Source organism: Lathamus discolor, chromosome 4, assembly GCF_037157495.1.
Source record: "Lathamus discolor isolate bLatDis1 chromosome 4, bLatDis1.hap1, whole genome shotgun sequence".
Lineage (NCBI taxonomy): Eukaryota > Metazoa > Chordata > Aves > Psittaciformes > Psittacidae > Lathamus > Lathamus discolor.
This window is the reverse complement of record NC_088887.1, coordinates 5,986,912-6,005,405: the sequence shown is the minus strand read 5'-3', so window position 1 is coordinate 6,005,405 and position 18,494 is coordinate 5,986,912. Positions and strand designations below refer to the sequence as shown.

The window sequence follows — 18,494 nt, the reverse complement described above, 5'->3', positions numbered from 1 at the left end:
CCCGCAGCACATACCCAGATAATCTTGAGCTCTAATATCAGCTCCATTTTCAATGAGCAACTGTACAATTTCCTCATTTCCCACACAAGCAGCAAATGATAAAACATGCTCTCCTGCAAAGAAAGGAATGGGGAGAAACAACATTATGACTCCAGGAGGCAGAAGAGGCTAAAGTACGATGAGGGAAAGCTATCCATGCTACCAAGCTAGAGGACATGAAACAAAGAGTTATCTCAGGTAACCTGTAAACTTCCTGCCCCACTCCTCATTCTACTCAGAAAGGGAAGGATGCCTTCCCCCCCCCAGCACTAAAAGAAAGAGGTGCTCTTTTCAGAAGATTACCTTCACAAGAAGGTTGACAAGTAATTGTTCCTATATGCTGCTAGGAAGAAATTAAAATATTTTAATGCAATATATATTTTTGTATACATGCAAATATTCTGTGTATTTGTAAATCTGTATGATTTATATATTTATATTTCTGTAGTATTTACATACTCAGGTGGAGCATTACTGTGTGCTAAAAGATGTGTGATTGATGACACTTGGAGACACGAGTCTCTACTCAACCAGTTTAGATGGGGACTAAAGCAAGCCTCATATATATTCCCTCATCAATCTGCTGGTTCCCTCCCATAGCAGCAAGGGGAGAAGATGAGACTGTACCGAAGTAGAAAAGATTCTGGGATCTGCGCCTGAAGAAGTGCCCAGTAGCCCGTGCCGTGCAGGCATTAGCTCCTCTCTTGAGTAAAGCCTTCACCAAGATGATGTTTTGGTTCACTGCTGCAATGTGGAGAGCTGTCTGGCCTGTAAGACACAGAAATAACACCTTGCTTTCCAAGGAAGCAGCTTCAGGCTGATCAGTAGCCTGCAGTTCACATTTCAGTCATGGGAAATCTAAGGTTTTGGGGATTGCATCCATAACAGCTGTATTATTTAGCTTTGAAGTTATCCCTGTTGTGCGTGAAGGGCTGGACTACAGCTTTTCCAGGGATTCCACTCCACATAGCTCTTCTTATGAATTCATGAAAGCTGACTTTACAGCTTGCCAAAAAAATGCCAACAGGGTGCACCTTCTAGATTTTTGCTGGGGGAAGACAAGTCATGCTACACTCTTCAGGAAATTACACTGAAAGCTGTGTGCCTGATTATGCTTCCCTTCATGGGACACAAAGACCAGGTCAAGGCAAGTCTCCCAAAGTAGACTTATTTTAATTGTTCAAACTAGGTATTAATAGTTAAATAGTTAAATTAAAGCCCCATCATTATTATTCTAGTGGTTTCAAGATTCTGTCCAGCCTTTCGGTGTAGTCAATCAGAACCATCCTTTAAAAACTTGGCTCAGATGAGACTTAAAAGCGGTGGCCACATTTTTTCAATCCTGTTCTTCGTCAACCAAAAACCTAGTTTTTCTCCTTTCAGAGATGGGCAGAGGTGCCTTCTGTTACAATTGAATACGCATAAAGTAAAATGTACATTTCCTTGCAATCCTACAATAGCAAACAGACCCATAAGTGGTAAAGGGTTTGGCAGTTACACATTTGCATGTTTGTACATGTGCATACTTGGGTTTAATATAATTCCACCTTCCACAAATGGTCAGGAGCCATTTGTATGTTGGCTTTGCTTTGAAACAGTTCAGCACTATACGGAACCAGGAACAGTATAAGCTGCTTTCTTAAAAGCACAGGTAGTACTTCCTCTCTCCCCCTGCCGGGAATACTGCCCATCTTCATTCCGTAAGATGTCACCTTCATAGAGCTCTGATGTCATCCTCTCATTGATAAGCTCGGGAGCTGCTTCCATCAGAGTCACTGCCACCTCCATGTTATCATATAAGGCAGCTACATGAAGGGCAGTCTCCCCCACTGCACCTAGAAACAGTAGGAGAAGCACGTGAGTCATTCTAGGCAGTCAACTGTATGTGACAAAAGCAGAAATTCATATATTAGGGTTGAGAACTGTGGGAGTGCTAGTCCCTCCTTGAGTACTGCCAGATGCCACCTCAACATATGACATGGTAACAGCCTCGAAACTACAGTCTCTGTCCTTCACTCCATCAAAATCTGAAAGCTGAACAGAGACTTCATGTGTTTGTGACAGCAGTCTGAGGCATGAAGTGGATGAGCACACCGTGCTTCCACAAAAAAGGCCCGTTCAAGCTGTAAACCTCTAATCTTCCCATTCTTTTAGGGTCTGATGAGCTCTCCAAGTTGGAAAACTCACTTTGTTGCAAAGCTGCTAACACAGAGTTAGGTAGTTCGAATTTGCTAAGGCAAATGTTTTAGCAAACTAACCAGCGTACTATTCTACTCATTGTAACAGACTCTTGCTTCCACAGAAAACCATTTGTTGCAAATAATTGAGTTACCTCTCTGATAGATATCACATGTTCCATCAGTGAGAAGTTTCCTAATGGCTGGGAGGTTGTTCTCTTTGGCAGCCTGGAGGAGTGGGGATTCCCAGATCCTATAGTCAAGAAAAAGTGGCTGATAAGGAATGCAGTTAAATACATGCTGCCTTTCTCCAGAGCTATCATGTTCTTTGCCTGAGACAGTATGTATCTTCAGCATTTTCACCGAAAGATCAGTAATGCACACCTACCGCGAGAGGTGTTTCTTGAATGCAAAAAACCCTGTCACAAGCAAGTGTAGTTCTAAAAACCCAGGCAGTTCATAATCTTTTGACTTAATGACACTTAACCGTATGGTGGCAGTAAAGGGAAAGACAGGAAAAGTTAATAACCAGCTCCAAAATGATCCTGGTTTATATATCCTACAAGTTGAGGTACAGAAAGTAGCAAATGATGGGTCATGAGACCTCACTTGAAATATCATGTGTAGTTCTGGTGTCCTCAACATAAAAAGGACATGGAACTGCTGGAACAAGTCCAGAGGAGGGCCACGAGGATGATCAAGGACTGGAGCACCTCCCGTATGAAGACAGGCTGAAGAAGTTGGGGCTGTTCAGCTTGGAGAAGAGAAGGCTGCGTGGAGACCTCATAGCAGCCTTCCAGTATCTGAAGGGGGCCTATAAGGATTCTAGGAAGGGATTCTTCATTAGGGACTTTAGTGACAGGACAAGGGGTAATGGGTTAAACAGGGGAAGTTTAGATTGGCTATAAGGAAGAAGTTCTTTACTGTAAGGATGGTGAGGCACTGGAATGGGTTGCCCAGGGAGGTTGTGAATGCTCCATCACTGGCAGTGTTCAAGGCCAGGTTGGACAGAGGCTTGGGTGACATGCTTTAGTGTGAGGTGTCCCTGCCCATGGCAGGGGGTGTGGAACTGGATGATCTTAAGATCCTTTCCAACCCTAACTATTCTATGATTCTATATGATAACCCTCCTGACAGTAGACTGGTCATCTCAGGAGCCAGTAAAAGCTAGTAGATTTTTCACACAGCATCTGAATTACTCCAATAATGGATGGAAAAGAAAAAGTGCCAACAAGCATTCACTCTGTATCATAACAATGCTTTAATTGTACAATTAAAAGAATGAGTTCTGAATGTAGCTCTTCATCATAGAAAGTTACGAAGAAAAATTTGGAAGCTCAGTAACACTTTTTTTTTCCTCTTATGTTGAGAAAATACAAGAAATTATTGAGAACCGAAATGTATGCCAGTCCTGGGCATGCCATCAAGCAAGTGCCATGCCGAAAGGTTCACTTATAGTTGAAGAATGCCCTCGAGTCTTCCCTGAGTCTCTGGGTTACTTTGCAGATCCCTTGGGGCTGATGAAGAATTTACAAGTACAGTCACCAAGCTTCACTACAGCAGGATCCTTTGGTGCAAACAGCAGGTGAAGGGAGGTGATCCTCCCCCTCTGTTCAGCTCTGATAAGGCCATACCTAGAGCCTGTGTCCAGTTCTAGGATCCTCAGTACAAAAACATATTGACCTACTGATGATAGATCAGCAAAAGGGCACCAAGATGATTATAGGACTACAGCATCTGTCATATGTGGAAAGGCTGAGAGAACTGGGACTGTTCAGCCTGGAGAAGGAGCCGCTCTTGTCAATGTAAGTACCTGAAGGGATGGTGCAAAGAGTTACCTGCAACACCTGCTTGCTCAGCTTCCAAATAAGCTTTGCCAATGTTCAAAATAATGAGTTGGCCACTCAAAAAAATCACGAAAACCAAAATCTCCTGATTTGGGGTAAATGTTTATGTTATCCTTGAACATTCTCAAGATTCATCTTTTATTTACAAAAGATGCCTTGGGTGTTTTTTTAATTTTTGTTTTTATATGAATAAATAATTCTAAATAGCCCAAGTCCAGGAACTAAAGATTTAAGAACACCCTCAAACCCAAAGAAACAGCCTACCTCTTATGAATTTCCAGTATGTAATAGAAAGAGATTCCTCTCTCAAAATAAGGTAAGTTGAGTTTTAGATCTCTGTTCAGGTACAAACTTTATGCTCTCTTACCACTGCTTTCTTGCAATGTAGATGCTTAGTTTGTTCTTAATTATCTAGTATGGCTCAGGCCATGCTCTAATCTGTGATGTGGAATCAGTCTAAGAAACACAGTAGAACAATGACAAATTCAAGCTGATATGAATGAGGAGAACGTCAACCCTTCTTTTCCTATCAGCCCCAGTCTGTCTTTTCAGCACAGTATAACTGCCGCTAACGGACTGGATGTTGGTCTCACTCACATACGCACACTTAAGAGCATGTGGGACAAATACATTAGTCCAACCATATACCTGGAGATATATTCAGTGCTTTCTCCTTGTGATGTCTCAGATTTTTCTCTTTGTATTCTGTTATTATTTACTTACAAAATTTTGGGGGGAAATTTAGTTTATAGGACAAATACTATATAAAGCAATAGGCATTTTACATTATTAAAGAGACTGATGTTAGAATATGTTATCTATGAAAATAACTCTATCATAAGCCACAAGCAAACCCACACCAGAGAAAAAGGCAGAGAGAATATAAATGGCCCATTGCACAACATGTTTTCTCAGAACTTGTGCTTATTAGGTATAGGGTAATTTAACCATAAACCTATAGGAAAGCAGGTGCATAGATTCTGTGGCCCACAGAATGATGTATTTCTTGATTTAAGTTAGTCTCTTATGAACAACAGAATCTTGAAGAAAGAAAATTTTATATGCCATTGTCTCTAGATTTTATCTACATGAAATGTGCAAGTTCTGTGCATTTCATATCAGAAAATACTGACTCACTTGAGAGAACTTGGGAGGTAAAGCAAAAGGAACAAAATATCAGAATTACACAGATAAATAAGAATCATCTGAATAAGTTTAAATTAATGGGCATGGGCTACAAGCAATAAAAGTAACTAAACATTATATTTAGTCATTCTATAAAAGGAGCATTTCCTGTCACCAACAGCACCCCATTATTTAAGTCACTAGAAATTAGACTAGAAAAACACTAATGAACAAAGAAGAAATAAAACCATTCAGAATATAGAGAACCATCCTGAACAAACAAGGGAACTATCCTAAGGTATTTTTATGTGTCCTTCAAACTCTTTGCCTTGCTGTTTTGGGAAGAATTCTTTCTTTATCTTACATGTCAGCTGCATTAGTTGCTAATTACAAGATGATTTGATAAGAACATTGCATCTAGGATCAGACAAACAGGAACAAGATGAAGTGTAGCTCTGAGCAAAAGTTGTAAGATTCAATATCAGAGAAGCAGGTTGCCACCTCTGCCATTATTTTGGCTGAGAAAGATATTGTCTTCCTGGAGAATGTCAGGGTTCAGAGGCAGGAAGTGGGGAGGAGGTGGGGTTTCAATTGTATAAACAATGCTATAATTAATATGTTGATGCTTTATGTGGAAGGCCTTTATCCCTCAAATGACCTCAGAGAGGAGGATTGATTGGGTAAGAGACAGTGGGGGAGGACACAAACAAAATACCTTTCTCACAAAGTTCTCCAAAGCCCTTGTAAACAGCTAAGTAACTTACAAGCCCACTAAGAGGGAGACACCTCATAACTACCATTCATGGCTATTAGAAATATAGGGCAAAATTGCCAAGCCTTTCTACTTACTATAGGAACCTCCAACTGGGCTTGAAGAACCAGAGGCCAAACAGCAAGCTGGTAAAGATCCCAGAAGTGTTGATGAATGTCATGGCACACTGCCTGTGATGCCTTAAGGGGCTATGACTTACGTGATTGTATCACATGCTTTTACTCTCATTTAATTTTCTGTCCCATGATTGCGGAAACATTTTACTCTCATTTAAAACACACCATTATAATTATAAACTCATTTTTAATATATTACATGTACTGAGCATATAAATGTTAACTACTAGGTGAGACAAAGTCACTAATATAAAAAAGTTAAAATAAAGAGTCATCTGAATCTAGATCCTTCAAAATATTTTAATTTCTTTAAGATCTAGATATTTAACCGATTTTATACTTGACCCATCAAACACAGCATAAATTTTACTTTTTACAACTTTAGTTCCTGTGCATCAAAGCAGCAGCAAGTAAAATCTGTAACAGTCTCTTAACAGAGCTGCCTACAGTAGATTCTTCATCTCCTCAAAGTGCCATTATATCACTGGATGGAGAGTGTGGCTTTCAGAGAATTATTCAGCTGAGACCTATTTAGATGCTCTGAGAAGATAAATCAGCACACCTAAGTTAAGTTCTGGTTCTAAATCATTCCTTTCTTCAGCTATGGACTCAAGGGACACTGAACTAATTATTTAGCCAGGTAAGCTAGGTGTGGTAACACTAGGTAGTCCTGATGTTGCCTTACAGGAGCAGTTTAGGATAAGCACAGCTACATAGCTAACCACTAGCTCTCATGGGCTATGAAAACCACAACACTACTTACCCAGAAGCGCTACTGGGTTCTTCTTACTGAGCTAAGTAATATAGCTATGTTGGGGCACTTAGTAAAACTTTACCATGCATTACTGTCAGCCAGTATTCTTAACAGGTGATTCAATGATATGCTCAGGAAGCTGCGAATTGTTTTTCAGTATAGGTGAGGACAAAGTCAGGAACACCCCAAAATCCATTGTGAAACAAAGAGAAGTTAGAATGTAGGTCAGATTCTGACTGAGGGAGTCATGTAAAACAGTTTTAAACAAGGTTAATGATTTCACAAGCACTTTCTGCTGGTAATATGTACCTTTTTGGATTTACAGCTTCTTAAGCACTTCCTTCGGAGGGCATCCTGCTCTTTTGAAGAGCTAAAGAATGCAATGACAAGTCCATAAGTCTTAACTATTATAAAAAAAAAGAATTTGGATTGATGGGATTATTCTTTTAAAACAAGGAACTATGTTAAATACGTGAACTGTCTGGACAAAAACCAATCTGAAGCTTCTTTTCTAAGACTGAGCTCACCAGAGATGTAACAGAGCGTCTCTTTCTCTTCTTTCCTTCCCACATTCTATTGCTTGAGTCATTCACTGTAGGGAATTTTCCTACTGTTTGCTCTAGTTAAAGTTTGGCATCTGCTAGCTTCATGGTCTATCCCCATGGCTATGTCAGTCACTGAGGGTCTAAAGCAGTTCTTTCTGTGTGAGTTATAAACTCATCAGCAGGGTATTATTTCAGCTTTCTTTTCTTTCCCTGTTATGGTGTTCAGAATATCCATGCTCGATACCTCATCATGAAATCACTGTCTTCTCCCTCCCTTCTGCTAGTATATTCATGTAAATGTGTGCTAGACACCGGGAGAGCAGAGGAGTGCTCAAAGGAAACTAACCAGCCACAAAAAGGATCAAAGCAATCATCTAACGAGATGCTAAAGAATGAGTTAGGAATTAATAGCACAAAGTAAAAATAAGACAAGTAACGGGGCTTGGACAATCAGGGTCAGCAAATTCCTTCAGCACTGACAGAAAGACTCAGCAAGTTACCTGGAACCTCTTGTACGTCGAAGCTCCCTCATGGTAAACAGAACTCCTCTGGAAATTAACAGGTTACTGATTACCAACACCACTAGACAAGAAACTGATAGGGAAGTATTATCTCTTACTCCTTTAGCTATCTACCACACTAAGCAACAGAAATCTTGCTCAGTCTTTTCCATCAGGGCAATCTCCTTGCATTAATCTCACTTTTTAAACTCTGCATCTGAGACCATTCAAGAATAATGTCAACTAGAACTGGAGAGTAATGAATCACAAAAAACCTGGAAACTAACAGGGACCTGAAGTTCTTATTGCAACATTTTTTGAATGACCATAGCTTTCTGCAAGTTATGCAGATTTTCTTGAGCACCTCCAATGCACTATTTCTCAAAGCAGTTTATTGTTAATTACAGTGCAAAAATGCGTTGGTTTTATTTTTGTTAATGTACCACTCAAATGCTTTATTGTCATTAGAATAATTAAGCCTCAGAACATGACATGAAGGCCAGGTGATACCAGCAATCCCTAAGCAGCAACTGGGAGAGAAGAGACACACAGAATATAGATTATTTACCTATCAAAGTTATAAAGGCAGGCAATAGCAGAAAGACACATATAATGTTATTGTCTCCTGATCCATGTACCCACTTGCTCTAACTTATTTATTAGTTATCTTTTATGAAGAGTGCAGTTCTCATATGGTACAGTTTATGAAATTGGATGCTAAGGAGATAAACCTCTTCTTCTGAAGGCCAGACTCAAAGAAAGGAAGCAACGACTCTTATAGAGGGATCTATCAAACTGTGACAGGCATGTGATTCCTGCTCCCCTGTGTCAGCCCAGGACTTTCATACATATTTATCACTTTGTTCCCCATGATTATGAACTATGTTGGGGTTTTATGTTGGTATTCTCTAGGCTGTATAGATCCCAGAGTTTATGCCCAAAGATAATACTAGAAAAGACATGTGAGATGTGACCACTGTCTCTGGGACTCTGCACTGACCTACAGGCTGTTTAAAACAGAGTTTTGAACAGAAAGAAACCAGCAGAGTAAGGCAAAATAAACTCAAAGTCCTCTTTAATTATGAGATCAACCGCTAATAAAATTCAAAGAAGTATTACACATGAACAAAGAGAATGAACAGCAACTCCAGTGAAGGTAAGAATAACAAAAGGAGCCAGCTTTCAGGTATGACCATCACCAGTTGTAGGACAAGAGAAAACATTGTTCTCTTGCAGACTTTCTGTGTGTAGTCAGAGCAGACTAGTTACTAAGCAGTAACATATTTACCACTACCTTTCAATAAGATAATAGTAGAGTTTAATTGCTGTTTATTACTGTATATAGTCCAGCACAATTAACACTGAGAAGAGCCCAAGCTGAAGCTACAACACTGCAATTCCACACAACAACTTAACAGAATGAAATAAAAGTCCTCTTGTCTTACAATAATTTTTCCACAGAAGCAAAGGTTTTGTAAGAGTATTTCCCATATACAAGTCACCACATACGTTTTCCTGGTATGTATTCCTCTTGTACATAATTAAGAGCATGAAATCAATAAAACTAATTCCAGTCTTCTGCAAAATTTTCATTTTATTTCTCCTCAAACTCTGAGTATCTCCGGGGACAAGAAAGGAAAGGAAAGAGTAGCATGTAACAGGGAGAAATGGTCCCATCCCTCTCTGGAAAAGAGTATCCATACATTAGCACTATGTAATTTCTGACCAAATACCAGGCAACTAATTAACATTAGTTGAAAGTTGTGGGAAACACAGACCTAAACCAGCAGGGAACAGTTGTGTCCCCATGCAGCCCAGATTTCACAATGATATTGTAGGCACTACATGTGTTGTTACATGGAGTCTTATAAAGAAACACAGAAATGTTAGTTTTGGGGAGCTCTGGGGTTGCACCAAACTGCCCTAAGAGAAGTTCACTGAGAAGGGTCTATATGCCTAACAGTTTTTCTGTTTTCCTCTATCATTAGCAACACACAAGATGTTTGTGGGCCTGCAGTATGTGACTAATAAGGATTGTCAAGCAAAGGTTGGATGGCAATCCAATAGCAGCCTATCTGAAAGGAAGCAACGAGAAGGAAGGAGCCAAGCTTGGTGAGGCACTGGAATGAGTTGCCCAGGGAAGCTGTGAACGCTCCATCCCTGGCGGTGTTCAAGGCCGGGTTGGACACAGCACTGGGTGACATGGTCTGGTGTGAGGTGTCCCTGCTCATGGCAGGGGGCTGGAAGTAGGTGATCTTAAGGTCCTTTCCAACCCTAACTGTTCTATGATTCTATGATAAATCCTTCATGGTAAAACAAGGGGCTACAGCATCAAATGATGATTTTGGAGGTTCAGGATGAACATTTGGAAAAAACCCCTTTTCAGTAGGAGGTTACTACAACACTGTAATGGGTATCTGAAGGTATAGTAGAATATCTGTCCTGGGAGGCTCTCAAGACTGAACTAGACAAAGCCAAAGCAATGTGATCTGTTGCTGGCAATAGTCCAGCTTCAAGTGGGAAGTTAGATAGGGACTTCCAGATGTCCCTTCCACATATCTGTGACTTAAAAATGTGAAGATAATGTTATAATTATAAAAATATTAATATATTTAGACTTTTGCACACATTCATTTGGATATTACAGAATCTGCTTTAAACTTATTTTTCAGTTACATGTGATGCTTTTCATCAGCATTCTATGAAGACACTACTGTTCCCACTATCCCTCTCATTTGAAGTGTATTAAAGTCCCACTTCCCCAAAGTAAAATAGAAGAGGCTTTTGTTATTTGGTTAGAAGTTAGATGATGATAGATGTAAGTTCTTTCCTCAAAAACATACATATATTTGCCCCTTTTAAGGTACTTTCCTACTTATTTCTATACATGTGTGTATACATACATACATATATATGTATAGATAGATTTTTTTTCCCCACACAACCACCTTTTTGTGCCCAGAGATGTTCAGAGTTCTGTGAGGAGATTAGAAACAAATCTTACCAGGGACTGGAAGTAACTTGTTATCTGAGTGCTGCAGTGTTTGCACATGCAGAAATAACAAACATCAATGAAAAACAGATGCAGCTGGATTTCCATGAATGCCCCTGCATTACTCTCTGTGGAGGGAACAACCCTGCGCAGCAATAACAAACAGCCTAGATTCAATATTTACATGTGAAGGCACAGGCAGTCTTCTTGATAACGTAAGGTCTAAGAGGTTACTACAACAGTAAGTAGAGGTGTCACTGTACGTGTTGACACCCAGGCTACGGGGGCAAGAAACAGCAGTCCAACCCAGGAAATGACTGACCACCAGAATGTGCAACAACATGAAGTCCACTCTATCCCATAGTAAAGACAGCTTTTAGACATACAGAAAGCAATCCTTGCAACATACCCAGTATTTCAGCTGACTGCAGTACATGTCCCACACACTCTTAACAATACTTAAAAGCAAAAAAACCCCAAGCAAAGCCAGCAACAACAAACACAAACAAACAAAAAACTCCAAACCAAACCCTTCTGCATTTACTTGCAAGCTTTACCAATGAAGCAGGAAAGACATTATTCATTTGTGACTGAAGTCCTGCGCTCAGGGTAATTCAATTGCAACCTAGTAAACCCACCTGTGAAAGCAGATAAGATTGGAACTCCAGAAGCATTCCACCTTGAAAGAAGAAATCTGATACAGAAAAGTGCTCCAGGGTTGTTTAAAGTTTATCTACTGGCAGAAAAGCCTAAGGGAAAAGACTGAGAATCAGCTACAAGGAGAGAGCAGCAGAAGAAAGGGAAGACGAAAAGGCTGAAATTCACTGTACCTTTTCTGCTGGAGTAAGTAGATTTCATCCAGATGTTTATCCCAGGATTTTTTGCCTTGCAACTTCCGACTTAGTCCGTCCCAGATCCGGAAATAGAAGGGTTTGCTATCCTCAAATAAAGGCACCCCCATAGCACGTCCCCTTTTCTTTCTTACCTAGCTGCCTGAAAGCCAACAATCCACACTTTGAAAGAAGACAGTGAAGGCTCACTGCAAGTCAGCACTCCTCAGCCCTAGTCTGCTGCTTACAAAGGAGATTGTCCCTCAGCTGCATCACCTGATCAAAGTACATGTAAAAACACAAAATAAAATCCCTTGTCCCTAGCAGACCATACCTTGAACCTCATCAAGTACTTAGTTTCCAAAATAGCCCAACCCAGAGGTGTGTCTGACTTAGAAGTAGCTCACCAGCAGCCTGCCGCTTACAAAGACCCTATACAGCCCTAAAGAATTCATACAGCATCATGTCCTAGGCTTATACTATTTCGTTTCTGAGCTTAGAAGTAATCATCTTCCTTATGTCCAATGCTTCTAGTATTTCATTTCAGAACTCAGAAGTAATCATCCTCCTTATGCATCCCTGAATTCCTCTGGAGAGCAACATGTAAGCAATTTTGAAATAGACAGCTGAACAAGTCAGGCAAAACACCTTTAAGGTGAGTGAACATGCGGGAACGTGCCCTAAAAGACACTGTGCTCTGGGAAGGTAGCATAGAGGAGGACACACCTCCCACCCCAACTGTCTGCAAATCCCATTAAAGAAATTATCATTATAGACTCCACCTTTTCTACGTCAAACAAAATCACTTTACAAGCTGAAAGAAGAGTTTCTGTAGATTAACGTGTAAACGTTATATGTTTCATTTTCCCCTCAATGTTCTACAATCTCTCACTATTTCTTCACATTTGTTCACATTTCTTCCAGAAAAGCTTATTTAGGAAAACAAATGAAAATTCCAGTTTAACAAAAGCTAGGTTTTGCTACAGAAAAACACCATCAAGGTCACGGGGGAGAGTCTGCAAAGCAGTAGACAAAATATCAAAATGAAGAGGAAAGACATCCTTCTCCTTGTGAAGAAGTTGGAAGCTCCAGGAAGACCAGGCTCCTAGCTTCTAATCTTCTTTCCCTAAAGCCTTCTCCTAATATTCTTGCATCTTGAATCAACAGAAATGTCCCTTCATTCTTACTCCTGAAGTAAGTGGAAAAGGATTCTGGTCAGGATGCCTTTTCCTAGGCAGAATCAGTAGATAAGGGAGTAAAGTGGGTAATGCAATATAGCTGAGCCATCTCTTAGAAACTTCTGGTTTATTTAGAGATTAGGTTTATCAAACTTACTACAGACATTACTTATCAAACAGACTTTGATAAGTAACTTAATAACAGACTTATCAAACCAGGACTCACATCCAAACTTTTGTAAACTCATGATGTATTTTATCCTATAAAAACCTAAATCACCACCCAGAAAAAAAAACAAACCACAACCAATGCTTTAAGGCAAACTTAAGGAATCATATACAAAAATGTAAGACCCTCTGAATTGTCCTAAGGACAGACTTAAGGGAAGTTAAACTGTCATAATGGGAAAAATGTATTAGTTGCTACATTGAGAGGTCTAAGTACAACAGCCAGATATTATGAGCTAAATGTGAGGGGTTTTTCACAATATCAATAATATATCCCTTCTAACATTCTTGAGGGGAGAAACACTCAAAGTTGAGAAAGGTATTTAGACACTGAAGTGTTAAGTGCCCGTGATAGACAAACACAATCTCCATTTTCCTGGGCTGTTCTCCCAGGCAGAGAATACTTTCTAGTGCCTCCCCAAGGAGTAAGAGCCCTAGAAGACTGGTATCAGCAGGACAAACAAGCAGCGACATATTCCTCTTTTCTGGGCAGCAGTGCTACTGCCACCCAGACAGCAGCTCTAAGGTACAAAAAGTCAGACAGCATGCTGAGGATAGAGGTCTCAGCTAGCCATGAAGGCAACAGAGGCTGGCCAAACTGCAAACCAGTATCTCAGGTGGGCTGCCCACACTGTTGAGGGGTGTTTATTACAACTCTCACTATAGCTTCAGATTGCAGTAAATCTGGCTCAATAGTTTTCCTTCACCCATTTGGATGGATACTAAGTCTTAATACCACAAAAGAGTATTTTCTCATAACTTAGGATAGAGGAAATTTTCAAAGGTAATAGAATTCGGAGATGAAAGACGGATGAAATACGTAAGAATATTGCATAGAACAAAATAGCTTTATCAGATCATGGCCATACCTTGTAAGCAGTGCTGGGCTTTCAATCTAGCAGGAAGCTGTAAGCAGTTTTAAAAAAACTCATATATAGGATCTGATAAGGCCTAGTAGAGTTGAGGGGTGCATTTTAAGTATATACAATTTTGGTGTATGTATCACATACCTGATATCTGCTTGGAGCTCTTTGTACCCCTTTCCATGGCTCCCAAGTCATACTATAACTCTGGGTCCTAGCCCTCATTCTCAAGGGCTACCTTTATGTCCTGACATTATCCTAGTTCTACCTGTTCCTTGTTCCAGATTCCTACTGCAATTAGGGTTTTTATCCTGGCTGCCAGTGATGCCCTTTCCTGGTGTGTGTCTTGACTTCTCTTGTTTATGACAGGCTGATTCTGGCTGACCTGATTCCAGGCATCTTTTGATTGCAGCTTGGCCCTACCTAACAAACATGAGAGCTGATGTCAAAATCTCCTTACACACACTTTCTCTCCTATATCCATAGATCAATGTAAGTAGCAATGTAAGCATGATGAAATACAAAGCACAACCTGGCTGAATTTGTTCTCACACCACAGTGCTAACAACAAAAAACTAGTAGACCAGGAATGATAGAACGGTGTTGATTCTATGCAGTTAAGTCACTCCATGGTTCTAGGGGATTTATCTATATTGCATATAGCACAGTTAGGATGCGCTGCCCTTTGTAGAGTGATAGAAAATGTGTAAATAAGCCCATATGTGGAAATACTTCAGCAACAACCAAGGAATTCCTATTTTCATCTACCTGCTACAAATACAATGGAAGAAGAAAGCTACTTTAGCCACTTGGGATCGTGACCTTGGCAGAGACACTAGTCTACACTTTCTTTATAGTGCACTGCATTTGTTTTAGGCCAGCCTAGATTAAAAAAAGCCCACCACAATAGCATAAATCTGAATATGAAAGAACTGACTTTTGGCGACCCTGGAAGTTAAGTTAGACTTTACCAGCAATATGCCTGAAAAGGAGAAATCATTACAGAAAAATTACAGTAAAAGACAAGAAAATTTCCTACACAATCTCCAGCTTTCTTTTCATCCCAGCCACCCCTTCAGTTCCTCCATTCTTTTAAACATAAACCAAAATGGATACTTCCCGGCCTACTATAAAAGTAATTTCAGTGTTAATGCAGAGACAGACGTAATTTGCACAGTACGTGGCATGGATTCTTTTCCTTCTTAATGGCCCTGACCCTTACATTCCAAGTTGTCACAAAACTCCTGTTAACCTTCTTGGGAATTTTGAGTGCTGAAGGTATGTAGGATTGAATCCAATGTGCTTATCTGGTGACAAATCAGGATGGGAGTGCATGTTCTTTTTTCTCTTCATGCTTTTCTCTTACAGTTTCTTTAGAGGTGGGAGGGAATTGCAAGAGCTGCGTAGTATTTTAGATTTACTGCAAAGATGAAAGTGCAAGCCTAGTCTTTAACAAAATCCATGAGAACGTGAATTGCAATTTGCAGGAAACAAAGATAAAACATACACCGTAAAAGTAAGGATGCCTGTTAAACCTAAAGAGAAACTATATTAGCTGCACATGGTAGAAATTCACAATTTTTATCTTCTAAAAAGATTTTCAAGATTTCTGTTAAGCACAGCTAAGCATGTAATGAATGGTATCAAGAATTATGTGAAGTTGATTTTGAAGAGGAAGGGAAGAAAGGGAAATCAACTTACTTATTACGATGAATTTAAATTCTCTTCTACATTTGCCTTCCAAATTTGCCCCCCAAACCCATGTTGAGCATCTGGTAGACAAAATAGCATAACTAGATGCTTAGCACATCTTCAAATCACTGTACAGGCACTGATTAGCCACATTGTCTTGGCTAACATGTGGCCAACCCAGGTTTTCTATGTCAGAGATACATATTGACCCTACACTTCTGCTTGGACAAAATTTCAGCACAAAGACTTGCCTGTGTTAGGGACAGCATCAGAGCCACAAGCTGCCAGGCCATTTGAGAAGCTTTTTATTTTTCCACTGCATATTTCTCCCTGTCTTGTTCCATGTATTCTTTCTGAATCACGTGTATGCTCAAACCTTCAAAATAAAAAACACATCTTTTGCTCCAGCTCACAAAAATCTTTCACCTTACTTCTCGTAAAGATTTGCTCTCAAGAAATTCCTACCTCAGAGATCAGAAGAGAAATTCTGTCATTTCAGCAACAGCAAAGATAAAAGTGCCTGGAATGCATACCCAAGTTTAGACTACCATCTTAAGAGCAAGAGTGGAAGTGCAGCCTAAAACCGGACCAGTCTTTCAGCATCACCCCTGTACATTTCTGTTGTACTGCAGTTCTTTGCCTGGAATTGCAGCATCTAATAAAAACTCTAAAGATATGAATTGTGAGAGAAAAGAATGAGGCAAGCAGAAGAGCAGTGAAAAGCAAGGAAAATAACGGTTTCTGAGTCCAGACAGAAAGCAGAAAAGAAAGTCAAGAACTTACAAAGTTAGCAGTAAGTAGTGATGGATTTTCTCCATGAGTATAATGGGTGATCTTCCATCTGAGAAGGTTGTAATAATGACTAGCCAACAACTGCTTGATGTATTACAGATATGTTAGGGAATCCTGTTGGACTGTGATATTTCCAGTTGTTCAAGTTATAGTATCTTACTTGTGCAGCACAGGAAAACAAAGCTGTGGACGATTGTATGCAAATGCATGGTATTACATAGAGTTTCACATCACACAACTGGTATATATCTGAAAACAAAACTAAGTAACAGAGAAAAATAACTAGATATTCAGAAGAAACATACTACTAGTGTCAGCTCCACCAGAACTTATCTACTGTGTAAATAGTAATTACCTAACCATGAATAAATCAGAGATAACTCAGAAATAGAAGTTATAGATAGAAGTTAACAATGCATTATAAACTATATCAGGACATAGGTGCCCTTTAAGATTCTACTATATCTTATGCAACCAATCCTGATATGCAATTCTGTGAATCAGTCTCCTGTCCTTAAGGGGTGCAAAAGGCTGGAGGCAAGCTTGTTTCAAATAAAAAAATTATGCTGAATTATCTTTATTAATAGATGTGTTTATTGTATGTGAACATGTGTGTGTAGTAAGCCTGGTTAAGAAAAGACTTGAAGTGGAGCGGGTCTCTGCTTCTTGACTTAGAATAGCAGAAGCAAGATGACCTACTTGTGGCAGGGAATGGCAGCAGAGGAACAGACAGCTTTGAAAGGTGCATTTCCAAGGTTCTGGTGAGTTGGGTGAGAGATCAGTAATAGCTCTATTGGCTGTTGTGGAAAATCCTGGTGCAGCAGCAGAAAGATCACTAGGTTTCATAAAACTGACCTCACCAACACCTGCCACAGACTTTTTAGCATTTCCAGGAACAGCTAAAGGAAACAATAGCAAGAACTGAAGACCTCTGGTGAATGCAGCTATATCGGCAACACAAAGGAGAACTCTTAGTGAAACAGAATCACCAAGAAACTTCCTAAGTAACCTTGAATGAGTGGGTCAGTAGGATTTCACTTCACTGGAGAACCCAGACAAGTGACCTGGATGTTTTCCTGCTATTGTGATTTGAGCTACTAGCTTAGGTTGGAGGCTCACCACAGTTTAGGTAACAGACCCATCTCCCAGCCTCCTGCTGAGGGTCTCAGGTACTCAGTAAAAGCAGAAGAATATCCCTTTGGAAAAAATGGAACAAGGAAGGGCTTGGAACCTCACCAAGACTGTAGATCTAAACAAAAATTGTGACAGTAGGATTTGAAGCTGTAAGATACTGAAATCCTGCAAGCTTTCTCATTTGGATTTCCTCAGAAGAGGTCTGCAATTGTAAGATAGCCCAAAGTGTTACTGGGAATGTGTTGATTCCCACCACAGAGTGAAAAAACATTAACAGAAAAAAGAAACACCTCATTAATTAGTCTTACCTCACGGTCAGGAATGCCATAATACCAAAGCCCTTAATTCCATAACTGCAGCCCTGTACATGGGTCTTGGAATTGGTAGACCCTGCTGATGACAAGGATTCAGCTTTAGCCCTGGTTAACGCAGCACATCTAGGCCCAGTTAAATATCTGTCCTGCTGATGTCTTGGTAGGGCCATTGAAGTATACATCACAGATTTCAGGGCATACTACAAACATCTATAACATCCCAAAGCAAAGCTGAACCATTTCACTTCTTTTTATTCCCTTCTTCTACCTTGGTCAAGACCCTGAGTGTACTAATTGGCTTTAATAGCCCTGACCAGCCTCACCTGTGGCATCCACACACGTACTCATCACAGGCTGTGAGCCTCCAAGGCTTCCCTGGTGGTAGTTTAGACCTTTCCTCCTGCCCCACCCTGCCCCCAAAGCTTGTTAAGGATAGAGTGAATGTCTGCCTCCATTATCCACCCTTGCCTCCAAAGCCCACTCAGCTTTTAGGGACCTCATAGGCAGCCTGAGCTCTGCTACCCAACCCCAAGTTTCCACTCTACAAACAGTCCTCTCTGGCCCTGTAAGGTGTGAGGACATGTGCTGCTAGAACG

The 18,494-nt window shown here is 40.2% G+C and overlaps 1 protein-coding gene across 3 annotated transcripts in view; it reads right to left on the bottom strand.

The window, feature by feature from the left end:
* LOC136012955 (transient receptor potential cation channel subfamily V member 6-like) overlaps positions 1-18,107 on the bottom strand; it is a 28,104-nt gene extending 9,997 nt beyond the window's left edge. Inside the window, exons 1-6 of one of the 3 annotated variants that reach the window (XM_065676080.1) lie at positions 17,893-18,107; positions 11,698-11,860; positions 2,372-2,469; positions 1,752-1,874; positions 667-807; positions 15-113 (exon numbers count right to left, since the gene is read on the bottom strand). In XM_065676080.1, the coding sequence (XP_065532152.1) occupies positions 15-113; positions 667-807; positions 1,752-1,874; positions 2,372-2,469; positions 11,698-11,828 (592 nt within the window). In that variant the 5' untranslated portion in view covers positions 11,829-11,860; positions 17,893-18,107. Of the gene's footprint in view, positions 1-14; positions 114-666; positions 808-1,751; positions 1,875-2,371; positions 2,470-10,879; positions 10,937-11,697; positions 11,861-17,892 lie in introns of those variants that run through there. The other 2 variants (XM_065676078.1, XM_065676081.1) reach the window with 2 other exon arrangements.
* Positions 18,108-18,494: the final 387 nt, after the last annotated feature.